Source organism: Alexandromys fortis, unplaced genomic scaffold, assembly GCF_014885135.2.
Source record: "Alexandromys fortis isolate MF-2015 unplaced genomic scaffold, M_Fortis_MF-2015_v1.1 scaffold_14, whole genome shotgun sequence".
Classification (NCBI taxonomy): Eukaryota; Metazoa; Chordata; class Mammalia; order Rodentia; family Cricetidae; genus Alexandromys; species Alexandromys fortis.
Window position 1 is genome coordinate 5,294,101 of NW_026067910.1, and position 18,458 is coordinate 5,312,558.

General features: G+C 42.0%; 1 protein-coding gene across 1 annotated transcript; it reads left to right on the forward strand.

The window, feature by feature from the left end:
- The first annotated feature begins 281 nt into the window (after positions 1-281).
- Positions 282-18,256, forward strand: Rwdd1 (RWD domain containing 1). Its single transcript, XM_050137997.1, has 7 exons — positions 282-525; positions 8,398-8,463; positions 11,440-11,570; positions 13,859-14,002; positions 14,603-14,735; positions 15,193-15,255; positions 17,952-18,256. Exons 1-7 carry the CDS (start codon positions 453-455, stop codon positions 18,071-18,073), a joined length of 732 nt encoding a protein of 243 aa, XP_049993954.1. The 5' UTR covers positions 282-452; the 3' UTR covers positions 18,074-18,256.
- Positions 18,257-18,458: the final 202 nt, after the last annotated feature.

The following is an 18,458-nucleotide window of genomic DNA, read 5'->3' on the forward strand; positions in this document are numbered from 1 at the left end:
GGAACCTGGAAAGGCGGAAGCCGACGGACTCCGAGCCCCGCCCTCAGCGACGCCACCGCCCACTACGGGAGACCCAGACTTTCAGCCCAGACTTATCGAGCGCAGAACGAGGATGCCGCTCCGCCAGGCTTCTCCAGCCGAAGCCCTCAGAGCCCAGGCGAAGGCCCTCGCCGGTCCTTCCCGAACGCCCGACCGGCTGCCGTCACGCTCCAGCCAATCCCGAGCGGCCGTGGGCCGGCAACGAATCAGCGGCCCGCAGTCCAGGCACGACGAGTCGAACTCCGACCCGGACCTCGGGCGGCCGGCCGAGCCGGGCTGTTTCGCTGCACACCGGGCCAGGCCTTCGATCCGGACTCTGCGCGTGCGCCCGCCCGGCAGCCGGCGGCCGCCGTGTCCGCTGCAGCGTGCCTCCGGGGTGTCGCGCCGATGCACGGGCAGCAGCGCGGGCCACGATGACAGATTACGGCGAGGAGCAGCGCAACGAGTTGGAGGCTCTGGAGTCCATCTATCCCGACTCCTTCACAGGTGAATTTGGCGGCTGGGTCGGAGGCCGGGGCCGCGCGGCCCTCCTTCCCTCCCGGGCTCTCGACTCAGTTCCCAGCTCCCTGCCCGCTGCCTTCCCCGCTGTCCTGAAATCGGAAAGACCGGGTGGCCCCGCCGAGGCCCTGGAGCCATCCCGTGCGCTTTGGTTTCGCGTAACTGCAGCCACCCGAGAAATACCGAAGCACGCGGAAACAAACTCTCGGAGTGCCCTGAGTTTCGCCAGAGCCGCGGAGGGTCTTTTCTTTCTTTTCTCCGTTTTACCCTCTTGTGGAGCAGCAGCTGGTTGACATGCTGAGTTTTGAGAGCAGCACGCTCGAGTTTGTCAGTTTTGCTTTCGGGGCATTCTGCAGAATGCCTGATGTACGACGTGGCCGCTGTGGCTCTTAGGTGTTAGACCGCAAGGTGTCTTAGACTTCGTCGAGGTTCTGGAGGCTCAGGGAAGACAAGTGGCTTGTGCTCGGAGTCCTCCTGCCAGAGGTCCCCAGTTCTTAGCTGTTTCTTTCACTCCGCAGACTTAGGGTTGGGATCCGGGTTCAGCTGAGGTGAAGGAAGAGCAGATTTTGGCCAAGAGAAAATATGTGTGAGAAAGTAATCAGTTATTAGGAGAATTCTTCCCCGTGAGCCTGTTTTCGTGGATAAACTATCTATGGCTTTTCTTAGACTTGAGATTAGTCAAGATAAAACCAGTTTGAACGTGTAGGCTCTGGTTTGATGGGGTTATATTCCACAGCCCTTCCTCCAAGTCTTGTCAGTATCACTGTTTGTCTGAATTAAGAGCCGAAGGGATATTGCTTTAACTCCTGAACTCCTGAACTCCAAACCCACTCTCTCATTGTTTAGATAAGCTTTTTCTTGACTCCACCCTTTGATCATCTGCTTGCAATGGTAGCAAATTTTGTTCTGCTTTGCCAACAGGCAGATGTCTCTTCTACCCCTGTGTAGCTCCAGTTGTGTTCAAGCTCTCTTGCACCAGCAGTATGCTGTGCTGAGGATGTTAAGGGGATGAGGGAAGAGGGGTTTGAGAGTGTCACTACCCGGGTGAGTGTGTATGGAGTCTGGCTCCCTTATATGTCACTGTCAAACTGAAATGGAACACTAGGGTCAGTTGCCAGATCATCTTAATCATGATGTTCAGACCTTTCTAGTACTTTAGAAATAGAATAGGCATGACACGACCCTTTTAGGCAGAAGCAAAAATGCAGAGGTGTGTGCTATTCTTGTCTTTGTGAAGGTACCCTTTGCTAACTACTGTGTTGTGCGTCTTACAAAGGTGACATATGTTAAGTCCTAAAACAGTATCATAACTGTAGTATATGAAATTCTGGTCATACACACACGTGCTTGAGGGACCTGTACCAGGTACCAGATGACAATTTATGACTCTTTCGATGCATTCAACTATTCCATAGTTAGCAGGTGAGCCTGTGGATAATTCCTGTTCGCATCTGTACACATTTTGCAATAAGTATAACATCTTATTTTATGCTTCTTAGGGATTTTTGCATTGATCTTGGTCGTTTTCTTATGAAATCTTTCAGGGAAAAGGTAGGACTTTGAAGTAAAATATTTCTGTGCTTGATCTTGGAACTTGTGGGGATCTCTAAGGTTTGCTGTTTGGCGGCTTGTCCCATTTATGTTTCCGTACTCACACTTAGGTTTAGGAAAGTTACCTCATGTCGGTTTGCCCAGAACAGTAGTTTGCAGATGGCTCACTTCGTTTTGAATCACATTTAGGACTGAATTTGGCAGATGTTCTAGCTGCTGAGGGAACTGGATCTCGGCCTGCCCCACCTACCCTACCTTTAAGTGGGTACTTGTGAACTAGGAGAGGAGCATTTGTTAGCACACTTGACCTTGTGTGATAGCAAAGCATCAACTTTTGGCCCACAAACCTTGCTGAAACTTAGATTTGCTGCCGTTCTATTAGCGATGACCTGCTAGTCCAGTGTTGCCTTTGCCGTGAGCCATCACCTTACTGCAGTTTCTTTTCGCCTGTTCTGTAGCTTGGTTGCACTTTGACCCACCTTCCTAACAACTAGCTTTGCAAAGGAAGTGTACTCTCTTGATACCATTCTCCATCAGTAACGCTTCACTTGACTAGGATCTGCTAAGGTAGTGGAGTTTAGTTATTTCCAAATCTGCATTAGGATATGTTATAGTGGGTAGTCTTTTGAAAGTCAGTGGTTGGCCTTCAGTTAACCAAAACCAAGTACATTACCAAGAGTGGACTTAATTCTGTATGTGTTCTTCAGTCTCCTTTGAATAGAAGTCAGTAACACTCAACAGTTTTGATTGTATCATAAAGGAAGAGTAGAGATGATATTTTGAAAGCACATTTTTTAGAAATACTTTCTGAAAGGCTAGATATGCCTCCTATTAAGTATATGATTTATTTAATAGGTATTTTGTTTTATTTTTTGTAAAAAACCAAGGTTGTTTGTATAGTCTGTTGGCATAGCTTTTTAGACTTCACCTCCATTATGTTTTTAACAAAATTCTCAATTCCATCTATTTCATGGTCTTCTCTGAATCAACTAGCATCTCCTCTGATTGCTCATTAATTCCTTCCACTATGCCCAGAAACCCCCTACTTTTCTCAAAAGTATTTTGATCCTGGGCTGGAGATACTCAGGGCTTAAGAACACTTACTCCTCTATCTAGAAACCCATGTCAGGCGTCCCATACCTGCCTGTAACTCTAACTCTAGGGGATCCAACACCTTTTGTGGTCTCTGCAGGTTTCTTGACACTTGGGCACGCGTGAGCACACGCCCCCCCTCACATAAGCACACACAAGCACACTGACACACACACCACAGTCATGCACACACCACACATACATAAGCACACACAAGCAAACATATACACATACACACCACACTCATGTACACATACACACATAAGCACACACAAGCAAACAGATATACACATACACACCACACTCACGTACACATACACACATAAGCACACAGATATATGCATACACACCACACTCATGCACACAACATAACCCGCAGCAGTGCTTTTGAACAAGAGTGCATTAGAATGGGATTGCTCTATCCGCAGAACTTAGGAATGTACCAGGTGTGGCACTTGGAAGCCTGAGTCAGGAGGCTTGGAAATTCCAGGCCAGCCTAGGTTTCGTTGTGAAACCCTATCTTGAAGAACAAAACAGAATTTAGAGGTCATTAATTTTTGCAAATACAATTGAGTAATTTTCCCATCACCACATTAGCATTATCCCCTCCCTCATTTTATTTTAATTAATTTATTTCAGATTCAGTTGTGACAGACAACCTCAATAACAAGGTTTTAAAAGTAAGAAATTGATTTTTATTGTATGTGAAAGTCTCATGGCAGCACCCATTCAGGGAAGTCCTTTAGGAAGGGCTTTTAGTTTTGTCATCCTTAAGGTGTGGTCTCACCATCTTGGTCGAGTTGGTAGTGGCAGTGGCGGCGACATAGATAAAGGATTGGAGTTGGGCTAGGGTGGGGAGCTAGCAGTCTTTTAAGGAAATTTTCTGGGAACTCAGAAGGCATATCTTTTCATTTTTTATAGCAGGAACTTACCCCATCATATAGAGTTTTCTGGCATTTCTTTTTCTTAGGTACCCATTTTCCTTTATTTTCCCCTCTTTAAAATGGCAACTTGGTGTTGTGTCCTCTGCAAGCCTGGATTTCTTCAAGTGTTGTGGTGGGAAGTAATGTAACTATTTTGTAACAGTTCAATAAGCATGAGCTATTCCTTTTAGAAACACACCTTTTAGTTGTTGATACTTCTCTTAATGGGGCCGTATCCTTCTTTCTCTTCATTAGCTGATAGTTAGATTTTCTGCTGCATGTCAACATCAGCACACCTTAGAAATGCCAGGGGGATTCCTGTCCCTGTCACCTTTGTGGTCCTATGGTTTTTTTGTTGCCGTGCCCTTACAGGCCTCTTGTGGTTTCTTATAGATTGGTAATCTCCTTCTTTTGCTTCACCTTTTCTCTCTCTTCTTGTCTCTGAAATTAGCTGTTTAGTGTTATTCTTGCTAATCTCTCTGTGTCCTTTAGGCGTCTTCAATTACTAAGTATTTGTTGGTTACACAATTAAGAATTAAGTCTGTTAGGGAGGTAGGCTAGTATAGTCAAGGAGAGGTGATAGCCCAAGTTGTTTTGGAAAACTGAGAGATGATCAGTTAAGTGGAACTAGGGGAACAGTCTTTCAGAGGAACACAGTGCAGAACCAGGACTCTTGACACATGTAGTAGACTTTCTGTTGGGCCACCATCCAGCTTCCAAATCATGACACGAAACCTATTGTTAGTTATGAATTATTGGCCTTGGTTTATACTTACCCCACTAGCTCTTATAAAACTTAGTTTAACCGTTTTTTCTGCATCTATGTTTTGCCTCAGGGCTTTTTACCTTTCTTCCATTCCTTATTTCCTACTCCGCCTCTGGCTACTGGCAGCTGCCTGACTGGCTGGCACCAGGCGTCTCCCTCTTTCTCCCTTCTGGTCCTGTCTCTTCTCAAGCCTAGATTCCTCCCCCCTTCTTATATTCTTTCTGCTGCCAGCCCCATCTTCCCTCTAAGGCCTAGCTATTGACGTTCAGCTTTATATTAGGCCAGTCAGGTGCCTTAGGCAGCAGAGCAACACATCTTTACATTGTTGAACAAACGCAGCAAAAACAAATGTAACCCATAATTGCCCAGTTAAACAGATATTCCACATCAGGTGCACTCTGCTGAGTACAAGTGATGGCATTGCTAGGGCATAGAGTAAGAAGTGGGAAGCAAGGAAATGAAAGACCACTAACTCGTGAACATGAACCAGATGACTGATGACTGGCGCCTTGTCGGGGGTTAGATATGATCTGTCAGGGTCCTCCATGCACAAAGTGTTTTCACAAGGACTAGGTTTTCTAGTGTTTGAACTGTATAGCCCTACCTCTTTCTCTAAGTCACCTTAACTCACTGAGGACACATAGAGAGCGGCTTCTAGTTTATGTTGTTTGCCCTCCTCCCTCCCTTTGTCAGGGCTTACATAGCTCAGGCTAGCCTCCAGTGCCCTGTGTAGCTGAGGGCATCTTTGAATTCCTGACTGCCCTACCTCTACCTCCTAAATGCTGGGGTTACAGGCAGCTGCTACCAGACCTGTCCTGAGGACTGTTTATAAAAGCAGTGGTGTGTTAACCTCCTTGCTGAGAAAAAGAGGGAGCAGAGATGGTGCTGGGTCTGATGGGGTAGCAGGATTATCTTCCACCCTGAGACTCTTCCTGTGTTTGTTGTAACGCTTATATATTGTTTGTTACTGCCTTCTGTGGCTGCCACTTTTTTTTTGCCGACAGTTTTTTTCCTTTCACTTTTTTTTTTTTTCCAAATGAAGGATTCCTTACAAAGCTGCTGTTGGCCTTTGCCTTTTATCTTGTCTCTCTAATTTTAGGTCTCATTAATCAAATTCTACTGATCTCCATAGCCTGGTAGCTTCAGCTATTACCAGAAGATCCAAATTGAATTAAGGCCTTGTTTGGTTCTCCTCTTTGCTTGTCTGTGATTGCCCACTCCTCACCTCTGCAGGTTTCCCTCTATTTGGAATATACCATGTCTGATTTCTTCCATATTTGTATTTGTTTTGGTGGCACCGTATCCACAGCTGCAAACTCGGCCTGTCATCACCATCTTCATTTCCTGCTGTTCCCATGGCTCCCGTCCTAGTTCAGACCTCATTATCCTTGTCTGATTGATTGTACAAGTTGCCTGGTTTCGTTTGCCTCCTATCCTGTGCGCTCTTGCTGGATGTAATGTCCTGCGAGGAGACACAGTGCCAGCTGCTGAAACTGTTGCTGTCTGGGATCACACTGTGAAATGTCCTTTCACTAGCCCACTGACATGTCCATCCTACAGAAAACATAGTTCTTCTAAATGTTCTTAGTTTCTGAGCCCTTGTCCTTGGCCACCCTCACACGCTTCCTCCTTCTTTGTCTCTGCTTGCTAATGTACCATTTGTGGCTTTCAACCTCATTCAGATAATGTCCCTGAAATTTATCACCTGGAAATGAGGTGGATTTTTCCTTTTGAAGTGAAGGCCTGTGTGTCTTGCCACTTATAGCTGTAGTACTGTATGTAGGTAATTGGTGTGAAGGCTCTGTGTCCACATTTGTAGCCTGAAGGTGATGATGTGTGTAACTGTTTCTGAGATGCACGTCTTATATTTGAACATGATTGACACAAAAACTTACGTATCATAGTTTGATTGGCAGCTTTTTTTTAGTGGTATATAAGGTAAATTGTTTTGTGTTTAATGTTTTAAATTTGGTGGACTGTTGTTAAGACTCTAAAGCCATGGTCTTGGTATTGGATTTAAAGGATTTTTGCTTAACTGCATAACACAACACAAGTACAGTGTGGTACTCACTCAGCATGGCCATCTGGAGGCTCGTAGCTTCCCGGAATCCTTGTTGGTTGGCGCATCATTTATTTCTGTGTCACAGTCTTTACATTTTGTAATGTGTTAATGCTAAGGAAGAATTATGGATCATATGTAATGTATTGTAATAAACATTTAAGATCAGTAACAGCAACCTCTTTGGGAGCTTATAAGAATGTTCCAGTGCCTCTTTTTAAGAAGGTTTGTGTTGTCTGAGACTGTGATGTACAGTTTGAGTCCAGGGAGAGCTCTTCGTTGCTTGGGCAAACTAAACTGCTTTTGAGTTTTCTTAGACGCTCATCATTGTGGTTTAAACCCCGAGGCACAGTGAGGGCCTCTGCCTTAAAAACAGTACTGATAATGTGTGTCTGTGGTGGCTTCAGTACCTGGGCAGATTAAAGCGTGCGGTCTCCATGGTGGCTTTCCGAGTGACCTGTGCTCTCCAGAGTTCACACAGCTGCTGGCAGCCTTGCCAAGCCAGTGCGTCCCGGGGTGGGTGAAGTTGAGGTGCTGTAAGCACCCCTGCAGTTAGCGGCTTCCTGCTTACTTCTCACTTGGTTTTTAATGTTTCCTTTGTTATGTCCATTAAGTCAGTATTTGCTCACGTTCCATAACACGCTGGGCAAGATCTGAGGTTCCTTATAGCATTTTGTAATACTCTTGCGTGGGAGTAGATGATCGACAGATGTTATTGGACGTGTTCTAAAGTAGTCTCTGAAAGCTCCTCGTCTGTGTAAACGTTGACTTACATTGTCCGACATTAGTAGGTTTTTAAGTAATTTGATGTTTAGATTCTTTTTTGTGTGTGTGTGTGTGTGTGTTTTTGAGACAGAGTTTCTCTATGTAGCCTTGACTGTCCTGGAACTCACTTGGTAGACCAGACTTGCCTCGAATTCAGAGATTGGCCTGTCTCTGCCTTCTGAGGGCTGGGATTAAAGGCGTTCACCACCACCCAGTGATGTTCACATTCTTATCTAACTTCTATTATAATTGTGTGAAAGATGGTAAAGGCTCATTCTTTTGGAAAGATTAGATTTGACTTCATTTAAATGTGTAGAAAATAACAAGATAATATAGTAAACCATTATAACATCTGTGGGTAGTGGTTGGTGAAAAAAATTCTAAAGTTTTTATTTACCATTCTGTTTAGGATTTTTTTTTTTGGAATGCATTTTTTATTTATATACTGATAGATTTTGGACTAAAATACAAATGACTTAATATTTAATTGATTAGAGAGTTATTTAACTAAAAGTACTTCTTTTCAGATTAAGATTATTCCTGGTCGAAATAGTGAGTTTATCATTTTAGTGTTCTGTTAGTCTGTATTTGTTGAAATGAAAATACAGGTGAGGTACGAATTTCTAGTGCTAAACAGCAATAAATCGCTGGAAATGTCTGCTGCGGGAAGCATCCTAATAACTGCTCTGTGTGTTTTCTTGCAGTATTATCAGAAAGCCCACCCAGCTTCACCATCACTGTGACGTCAGAGGCTGGAGAAAACGATGAAAGTAAGCGTGGTGAAGTTACTCTGGTTTTTCTGGGCTCTGCAGGAACTTTGCTCCTTCTGCAGTCACTGCAGGGCAGTGCAGCTGCAGAGCTGCTGAGGCACTGTTGCTGTGTGCTTGTCGCCTCTGTTTGCTGTGTAGGTGTGGCTGCTGGAGGCAGAGGCAGCCCAGGCTTCAGCATCTGGCTGAGTGTTTAGAAGCGAAGCCTTTAGGTTAATAGTACAGCAGATGAAGAGAAGGCGATTTGTGTTCAAAGCAGTTGTCAAGTGACTTCTGCTTTTCAAAGCTGCTTTTTTCTTTGGAAGTGTAGATTATTTATTGAGAATTTGCTGTTATAAACAGGCTGAATGTACACCTATCTTCTCATCATTGCTCCCCACAATAAAACAGCTTTAAAATTAGTAAGCTAAATAAATTAAGCTTAGTGATAATATGAAGGTTATCCATTTTTGGTCTATGTCAGTTAATATAGTAATTTTAAAAGTTATTAAGTTGACAGTTTCAAGAATGTTTATCTCCAGTGGTGACAGAGTTCTGTTGGGAGGAGTCAGTCAGTTCTAGTGACACCGCTTGAAACTGGTATGTTTTTTAATCACCGAAAATGAGTTTCACATCACAATATTTTGCAATATTTCATTCCATTAAGGTCGATACAGTTACTTTTTTTGTACTTCTATATATAACTTTCTACAATGTTAGTACATTCATTGAAGTTTCAAATAAATACTACTCTAAGCCTCCCCCCAACCCCCAGCTCCTCAGCATCAGTTGACCATGTAAACCAGTGTGTATGCATGTGGAATGGCATGGTGATGCTCATTGAGACCGAAATTTCATTTTCTTACTAAAGTTTCTGAGGTCGTTCTCATATTCTGAACAGTACCTTCATTGGGAGCTAATAACACTCTTGTAATAATAGTTGTGTATAGTTCATCTTAATTTAAAAAAATGGCTTGAAACGGTGCCTAGGTCATGCTGTTTATGTGCCTATGCTTCATTTTATTTATTTATTTAAATTTATTCTGAAATAGGGTTTCCTTATGTAAGAACCCTGGCTGTCCTGGAACTTACTTGCTTTGTAGACCAGGCTGGCCTTGAGCTCACAGAGATCTGCCTGCCTCTACCTCCTGAGTGCTGGACCTATACTTCATTTTAATGAACAGATTAGTAAAAGAGTGAACAGGGAATTGAAACATAGATTCTAGACATAGCATTATAAATGTTTACTTAAAAATTAGTCTCCCTAATCCTTAAGACAAATTAACATGAAGATATTTCATCTCATCCAGTAGGTTTTTTCAGTGTTGGTGAATAGAGAAATATGCTGTTTAGATTAGTCCAAGAGATCTCGGAGCAGGGGATGTAGACATTTACATGTGTTAGATCACGGAGCAGGGGATGTAGACATTTACATGTGTTAGATCACGGAGCAGGGGATGTAGACATTTACATGTGTTAGATCACAGAGCAGGGGATGTAGACATTCACATGTGTTAGATCACAGAGCAGGGGATGTAGACATTTACATGTGTTAGATCACAGAGCAGGGGATGTAGACATTTACATGTGTTAGATCACAGAGCAGGGGATGTAGACATTTACATGTGTTAGATCACAGAGCAGGGGATGTAGACATTTACATGTGTTAGATCATGGAGCAGGGGACATTTACTCTTGTTAGACTGTGGAACAGGGGATGTAAGAAAATAACCTTATCTGCATTTCTACTTAAGGGATATTATTATAAGGAAAATAACAGATACATGGGATGTTACAATAATCATAGTTCTATTTTAACCAGTAAGTGATGACCTACTTAGGGAAGTTTGCTTATTTTAATATTGAAGAAATTGTGATGATGTACCTGTTAGGTTCAAGATTGTAGTTATGTCTTTATACATTTTGTTTCTTCAATCTTAATTCCCCTTTTTTTGGTTTTTATTTTTTTAGTATTTATTGTTATTTTATGGATATGAATGTTCACATTCTTGTATGTATTGCTCTCTGTAGAGGCTAGAAGAAGGGATCATGTCTCCTAGAACTAGAGTAATGGATGGTTGTGAGCCACCATGTGGGTGCTGAGAACTGAACCTAGGTCCTCTGGAGGAGCAGATCATGCTGGTAACTGCTGAGCCATCTCTCCAGCCCCTGGGGTATGTGTTGCACTCTTAGCCAGTTGGTGGTGGCACACGCCTTTAATCCCAGCCCTTGGGAGGCAGAGGCAAGCAGATCTCTGTGAGTTCAAGGCCAGCCTGGTCTACAGAGCAAGTTCCAGGACAGCCAGGACTGTTTTGCAAAGAAACTGTCTGGGAAAACAAATAAACAAAATAAAGACTTGCATTCTTAAACGGCAAGTTTGTAACTTGGCATAATCCACAAAGTTAAAATATTTGTGTAGAAGAGTCTAGCTCAAAAATTCCCAGCTAACTTTTCAAACTGCCCAGTGTAAAAATGTGTCACCTACCTATGCAGTTAGCAGCATCCTATTATTGTGCCTTTGGAATATGAATCAGCCTACATATAAGTCCTCTGCAGTGGGGAACTTCCTCTAGTAAAGGCTGAACGTGAGACAGTAGTTAGAGGTCAGCCTGATCTACACCCAAGGCTACACAGAGAAACCCTGTTTCGGAAAACAAACAAACAAACAAAGAAACAAACAAACAAAAAAGAATAAGTAAATAAATAAAAGCTAATATTTTAATTAAGATTTTGTTTGCCAGGATTTTTTTTTAAATGGATATTGTCAGTCCTCTGAAATATGGTATAATAAAATGCCACTAGGTGATAAATGTGTATCACAGGCAGAAAAGGATTTCTTTCCCTTATATGTTCGACTCATCTCTTTGAGGTTGTTGTTTAAATTAGTAATTCTGTTGTTCTACTTTTCATTAATGTTATAAATTATTGACTGAATAGAAACACTGATTTTTTAAAAATACTTTTAATGTGTTTCCATTAAACTTTTATTTTATGCCTTAGCTGTCCAGACTACTCTCAAGTTTACATATAGTGAAAAATACCCCGATGAAGCTCCCCTTTATGAAATATTCTCCCAGGAAAATCTAGAAGATAATGATGTCTCAGACATTTTAAAATTACTGGCATTGCAGGTAAGGAAATAATTTTGCTTTATAGTAGTATTTTATTGACCTTAATATTAAATGATGGCTAGAAAATGTTTTTAAATATATGTAAATGGTACATTGACCAATCAGAATTGATGATATACAACCACAAGGTATCTTTGAAAAAGGCAGGAGAATTTCATGTGTGTGTGTATATAATGTTACCTCCAGACCTTCCCTCAGCAAAACTCCTCCCATTCATCCTCATATACTGTTCTTCCTTTTTTGTTGTTGTTGTTTTTAAAGTTTATTTTTATGTATGTATGTCTCTAGGTGAGTATGTGTGCAGGTGGTGTGCAGGCACCCTCTGGGTGTTGGACGCCCTGAGTTACAGGCAGTTGTGACTGTCTGGTGCCGGGGCTGGGAACTGTACTCTCATCTTCTGAAAGAGCAGTTTGTGCTTTTAACCGCAGTGAGCCATCTCTCCAGCCCTTCCTTCAAATAATCAATATTGCTTGGCTAGAGACCATTCACTGGAGCATGGGCAACCCCCATCGGCCATACCCAAAGAAAAATGACTCCTTCCATAGAAGCTGTCAGCTGTCCATGGCTTTTCAGCTAAGGGTGGGGCTGGTGTCCTCTACCTTCACTGTTGGAATTTTGCCAGGTTTGACCCAATGTGAGCCTTGTGTATGTTTCCACAGCTATAGTGAACTCATGCCCACAATGGCTGTGTCAAGTCTGGAAGACTCAGAACACCTCCCTAGCCTCTGGCTCTTAGTTTTCCACACCCTCTTCCTTGACGTTCCCTGAACTTTGGGGGATAGGATGGACTGATATACGTGTGCCATTTCGGGATGAGGAGTCAGCAGTCACTATTTTCAGGACTTTGAGCGGTTCAGGTTCTCTCCAAGGTTGGAAACAGCATTAATCCATAAGTACAAACATACATACTTAGAAGGCTGTTGAACGATACAACCTTTAACAAAACAGTAATGGTAGGTTCTCCATTAGGGTCTGGACCTCTGCAGTCATCCTAATTTGACCAGGTTTACCGTGCTACACCGTATGTATGTATACATGTGCACTGTGTGTATACTTGGTGCCTATAAGACCAGCCGAGGGCATTGGGCTCACTGGAACTGGAGTTACAGAGAAATACCTAAATTAAATGATACCATAAATATATCATTCCATCCAAACACTGAAGAACTTAATCTAAAACAGATCATATATTAGCATGTAGTTCAAGTCTCAGAATATACATGAAAACCAAAATAATTCCAGCAAGAGAAACTCTAGAGCATGCACAAATGCATAGAGATTAAACAGTACACTCATAGTACAATGATAATCAGGAGGGGAAATAAAACATTCCTGGGAACAAATGAAAATGAAAACACAGCACACCAGATCCTATGGAATACAATGAGAACAGACCAAAGAAGGAAATTTATGTTAATGTAGATAACTACATTAAGAAATAGGCAAGATCTCAAATAACTTAAAGATACCTCAAAGCTATAGAAATGGAAGGATTTAAACCCCAAATCAGTAGACTGAAATAAATTGTTAAATGTATGGCCAAAATGAATGAAATGTAAAAAAAAAACAAAGAATCAACAAAACTAGAAATGAACCTTTGAAAAGGTAAACAGGATGGACACTTAGCCAACTAACCAACAGAAAGAGCTAAGGGGCCTGGCAAGGCGGGCTCAGCACTTCAGAGTACTTACTGCTCTTGCATGGGTGTGGGTTCGGTTCTCAGCACCCACATGGCAGCTCATAACTCTTTGTGGTATTGCAGTCATCCACTCTGTTGTGCTGGAATTAGTCTTCGATGTTACATCTAATAGTATTCATTTTATAAAATTGCGTGTACCTGCCTGTGTTCTGGACATATATATGCTTAGAATCATAATGTCTTTTGAAATTCTCTTAATCATTAAGAAATGACACTGCTTTCTCCTTCGCACTAGTTGTTGTTGGAAGTCTGTATTGTCAGATTTTAGGACAATACCTCCTTGTTTCCTGTGTCCATGGCATAGTCATTAAAGACAAGGGCCGCATAGCCCAGGGTGGCCTTGAACTCCGTATGTAGCCAAGCATTTCTGATCCTTCAGTTTCCTTCTCACAAGTGCTGGGTTTTACAGGCCACTGCTTCTGACTCTGTACTCCAGTTTTAAATGTTCACTTACCCAACTATGTGGTGTAACTGAACGAGGGATCATCTTCTAAACATGGGTTCTAATTATTATACTAAACATTGGTGCTTCGGACAGGATTTTCTTTCCTGAGAAGTGTGTTTCTTGCCACCTCTCTATTTTATACAGGCTGAGGAGAATCTCGGCATGGTGATGATCTTCACCCTTGTGACAGCCGTTCAAGAAAAGTTAAATGAGATAGTCGATCAGATAAAAACCAGAAGAGAGGAAGAAAAGAAACAGAAAGAAAAGGAAGCAGAAGAAGCAGAGAAGGTATACTTGAGAATCTTCTGATTTTTTTTTTAACATCTCTTAGTTGGCTTGTTTGATATTTAGCTTTTCTTTTTTTCTGATTATTTTATTTAGTAACTGGCTTTTTGGAAGTCACAATAGTGAACTAAAAAATAAATTTAACTAGGAGTGGTTGATGACATGTGAGTAACAAGTGACAGATTGATAAAGCTCACTCATGTAAGACCAAGAATTGTAAATCATTCTTGTATTGTAAATCAGAATGTCCTGAGTTCCTAATTATACAGACCAGCACCAAGCTTGAGTAAAGTAAAAAAGTGATGGCAGGGTTATAAATTGATGTTTATCCAAAATATATTAAAACCAAGAACTTTGCTTAATAGTAAGTAGCTATGACGAGTACAGTTAGTACATTGCATATTATCTTAATTTTTTTTGATATTTAGAAGAAGAATAATTGCCTTTTCCAGAGTAAGCTGCTGAAACTAAGGAGAGCTAGTGCAGGTGGAATCATTAGTGTTCTTCACCTCGGTGGTTGTGCGTCTGGGAGACAAAGACCTTTGCTATGTTTGTTAAATGACTGCCTCGTTGGCATGATGCTTGCGTCTTTTGTCTCCTAAGAAACTGTTCCATGGCACTCCTGTTACGATTGAGAATTTCTTGAGTTGGAAAGCCAAATTTGATGCAGAACTCCTGGAAATTAAAAAGAAGCGGATGAAAGAAGAAGAACAAGCAGGAAAGAACAAACTGAGTGGTATGGGTGCCTCTCTGGCATAGTGACTTCTGCCACCCCGCAGCTGTGCCGTCCCCTGACAGCAAAGATGACCAGTACAGGTTGCCATGACAAACACGTGTCTCGTCACACACAATTCATAGCTACTGTTTGTTGTATATCTTTGTTTGGTAATTGGCAAGTCTTGTTTTGTATTCTGGATCCTGGAATAAGAATATTGAGGATCAAAAGCCTTCAGAGTGAGAGAACCAAACCCATAGTCTTCCAGGCCTGAGGAGCTTTGGTTTTACATTTTTTTTTTCATTTTAGTGTGAATACAGGTCTTAACTTCTAAGCCACTGCACAATCCATAAATTTATTGAAATTCCCAGAAATACAGACGTCCAGATTTCTTTTATTGAGTTCGTACCCTTTTAAGTGGTTGTAGGGAATGAAGGAATACTATCCCTTTTGAATTAAGCATATTTATTTCTTTTAGGGAAACAGTTATTTGAAACAGATCATAATCTTGACACATCTGATATCCAGTTCCTGGAGGACGGTAAGATACTTTTAGACTTCCTCATGGATGTAACACATCATCTTCTTATTCCATGAAAAGCAAATTATATTTGTATTTAGTGTGAAATTATCCATTCTAAAGATAAGTTCTAGTAGATGATCAATTTATACACTATCTAAATGTTTAAATTGTCTAGTAATGTGTTTTTCAAGTTTTCTCAGGGTGGCATTCTCATAGTACATGAGCCTCTGCAACTGGAAAACTGGGCAACATAGTTCAGGGATGTTTTCCTCAAATGTCTATATTAGACATTGGAGAACCAAATCCATGATCTGCTCCCGGTGTGGAGGAGCCCCAGATGTGAAACTCCTCGCTTCCTCTACTGGCAGGGCCCGTCCTCCTGCTTGTGCAGCTGTTGGGTATCTTGTCCCTTGCTTTCCTCACTTGCTCCTCCCCTTACCTCCTTTGTTCTCTCTGCATCTACCAGCTACTCATCCTGAGATGCTTATTGTACTTTCCTTCTTGTCACTGTGCTCACGGCAAAGAGCATAGTGGTCCAGCAAACCGGACCATTGCCTGGCCTCTCGCAGCTGATGGCTTGCTTGTGTTTTTAGACTGGCCTCCATGCTTGGTTCCACTTGGTCTCAGGAGTAGCACCTTCTTAGGGTTGTAGGTCTCTTTAACTTTATCTTATGTCTCCTGTCATTTGGAGTTTTTCTAGGTTTGGCCTCTCAAACATTGTGTGCTGATTGTGTGCTGGAGAAGCTTAGGCACTGTTGATGTGGCTCACGGCTAAGCCATTCTTCCTGACCTCATGGGGCACTTACTGGCACTCACTCTGTTCCTGGTGTTAAGAACTGAACCCCAGGCCTTGTGTATGCAAGTAAACACTGTCATTGAGCTACACTGCGAGCCATTAATATTTCTTTTTCCTCAAATCTTCTCTAGCAGATAGGTCAAGATTTTTATTTTTATGATCTTAAAAATGAAACCCAAAGCTGGGCATGGAGGCTCACCATCTATACTGTTCTGCACTGTGAGTTACAGGCCTGTCTAGGCTACAGAGTGAGACTCTCAAGACAACAAAAAAAAGTCAGAAATTCAGTAGGATATTCTTTTTTGTTTTCTTGAGGATTTCCAGCTCTCCAAAGCCTCATCTCATTCTCTTGTGCTATAGAAACTTTATTATCTTTACTTTTACTTCCCTTCTCTCTTTCTTCCCTCCTCTATAGAGTCTCACAGTATAGCAGTGGCTGGCTTGGAACTTATTATGTAGACCAGGCTGGCCTTGAACTTAGATCCTCCTGCCTGCTCCTCTCAAGTGCTTGGATTAGAAGTGTGCTCCAACATGCTTGTCTTCAGTTATTCTTGACTGCTTTCTTCTTCTCTTAGGTAAGGATTTCTCTTTATCTCTAGATTTCCCAAAGAGACCTGTTGAGTCTACCTTGGAAATGTTTCCCTGCAATCTCCTTCTCTTGTTTGAAGGCTTTATTATTTTTACATGAATTTTTACTGTAGCTATCTAAATAATTTCTCAGAATCTCTTTCTCCTTTTTCTTTTAAAGGTTTGCTTATTTTATGTGTATGAGTATTTGACTGCATATGTATGTGTGCTTAGTTGCCATGGAGTTCAGAAGAGGGCACCACATCTCCTGAAACTGGAGAGGGTTGTGAGCCACTTTATGGGTGTTTGGGATTGAATCTTGATCCCCTGGAAGAGCAGCCAGTGCTCTTGCCATCTCTCCAGCCTCTGAATCTCTTTTTCCTTCTCAGGGCCTTAAACATTTTATATTTCCTGCTCTGGTTCTGAGACAGTGAAACTTATTTAACCATAAAACTTTAAAATTCTTCGATAGGGAAAAAAACCACAGTGTCTCTCAGTCTGGCCTTGCCTGTGTTACTTAAGATATTTTCCCTCAAGAATCTTGTCTGCTAAATAGAAGTGTCAAGATCTTACTTTTTCCTTCTGCCTTTTCTGTACTTCTAGAACTGCTTCACACTGACCCGTATGTTCTTGGTGGATCAGGTGTACCCCTACGATACTTGAGAAGCCTTTACTCCCTCCAAGTCAGTTGTTCTTTGGCCTGGACTTGGTATAGTCTAGTTTTAGGTCTGAACTGCTCAAGGCTCTCATTATATTCTTATTGGATTGAATGTGAGTAAGCTACACTCCCAGAGGGAAGGAAGATACCATTTGCACAGACTGGGGAGTGCCGTGTTACTCTACTATATCTGACTCAGGCCATCACAGGGTTTGGTGCTGAGGCAGCGCCTGGCCAGTGCTTAGACATAGATGTAGGCATGAGAGCCTTTGCCATCTGTTGTATAGAAAGGGAAGTAGGCAAGTGTATAAGGCAAGTTGTATCTGACAGAAAGTTAGGAAGTGCAGCTGAGCTTGAATGATATGTATATCTGCCATCACTAGATTAGATAGATGATCTGTGGGGTTGATCTCAGTGATCGTCCACCATGTAGAAGACAGTGAGTCATTGTTTCCAACTGTAACGTGCTTCATTGTCATTAAATAATCTATGAGCCTTTTCTTAAAACAGTGAGACTTTAGACTATGACCATGAAGACTGAAGTTGCTCTTCTGTTGTCAAAGTCTCTGCTGATAACTTAGTTTAGAAGGATTTTCATTGGTAGCCTGGGAGTCCAAGGTGGGCGTGTTTTCCTGGGAGTCCACGGTGGGCGTATCTCTGGAGTATAAGGCGAGGCTGTCTTGCTCTTCACAGCTGGGAACAACGTGGAGGTGGATGAGTCCTTGTTCCAGGAAATGGATGACCTGGAACTGGAGGATGGCGATGATGATCCCGACTACAATCCTGTTGCTGCAGGGAGCGACTCCTCAGACTGACAGACTGTCCCTGATTCCAGAGAGGTGTGACCGCCACAGCATCTGTGGCTGTACTGAGAGGGGTTTGGATCTTCCTTTCGTTTTTTTTTTCTAAGAAAAAAAACATATTTTTCAGGAGAATATTCTTCTGATAGCTTTCAACATTGAACTTAATAAACTGCCCATAAAATTTCAAATATAAAATGTTTGCTTCCTCTTATTAATGAACAGTCTAAATATTTAAAGTAATTTAGTGTTGGAGAGAGTCTGTTGTGTGTGGGTTTACCAATGAGAAATTGGAGTACCCAGGATTTCTGTGTTGGAGTCAACAGTTAGTTTGGGTTGCAAGTGTCTTATAAGAAGACTCTGGTGAATAGAAAAATAACCTGGACTCTGGGCACCATTT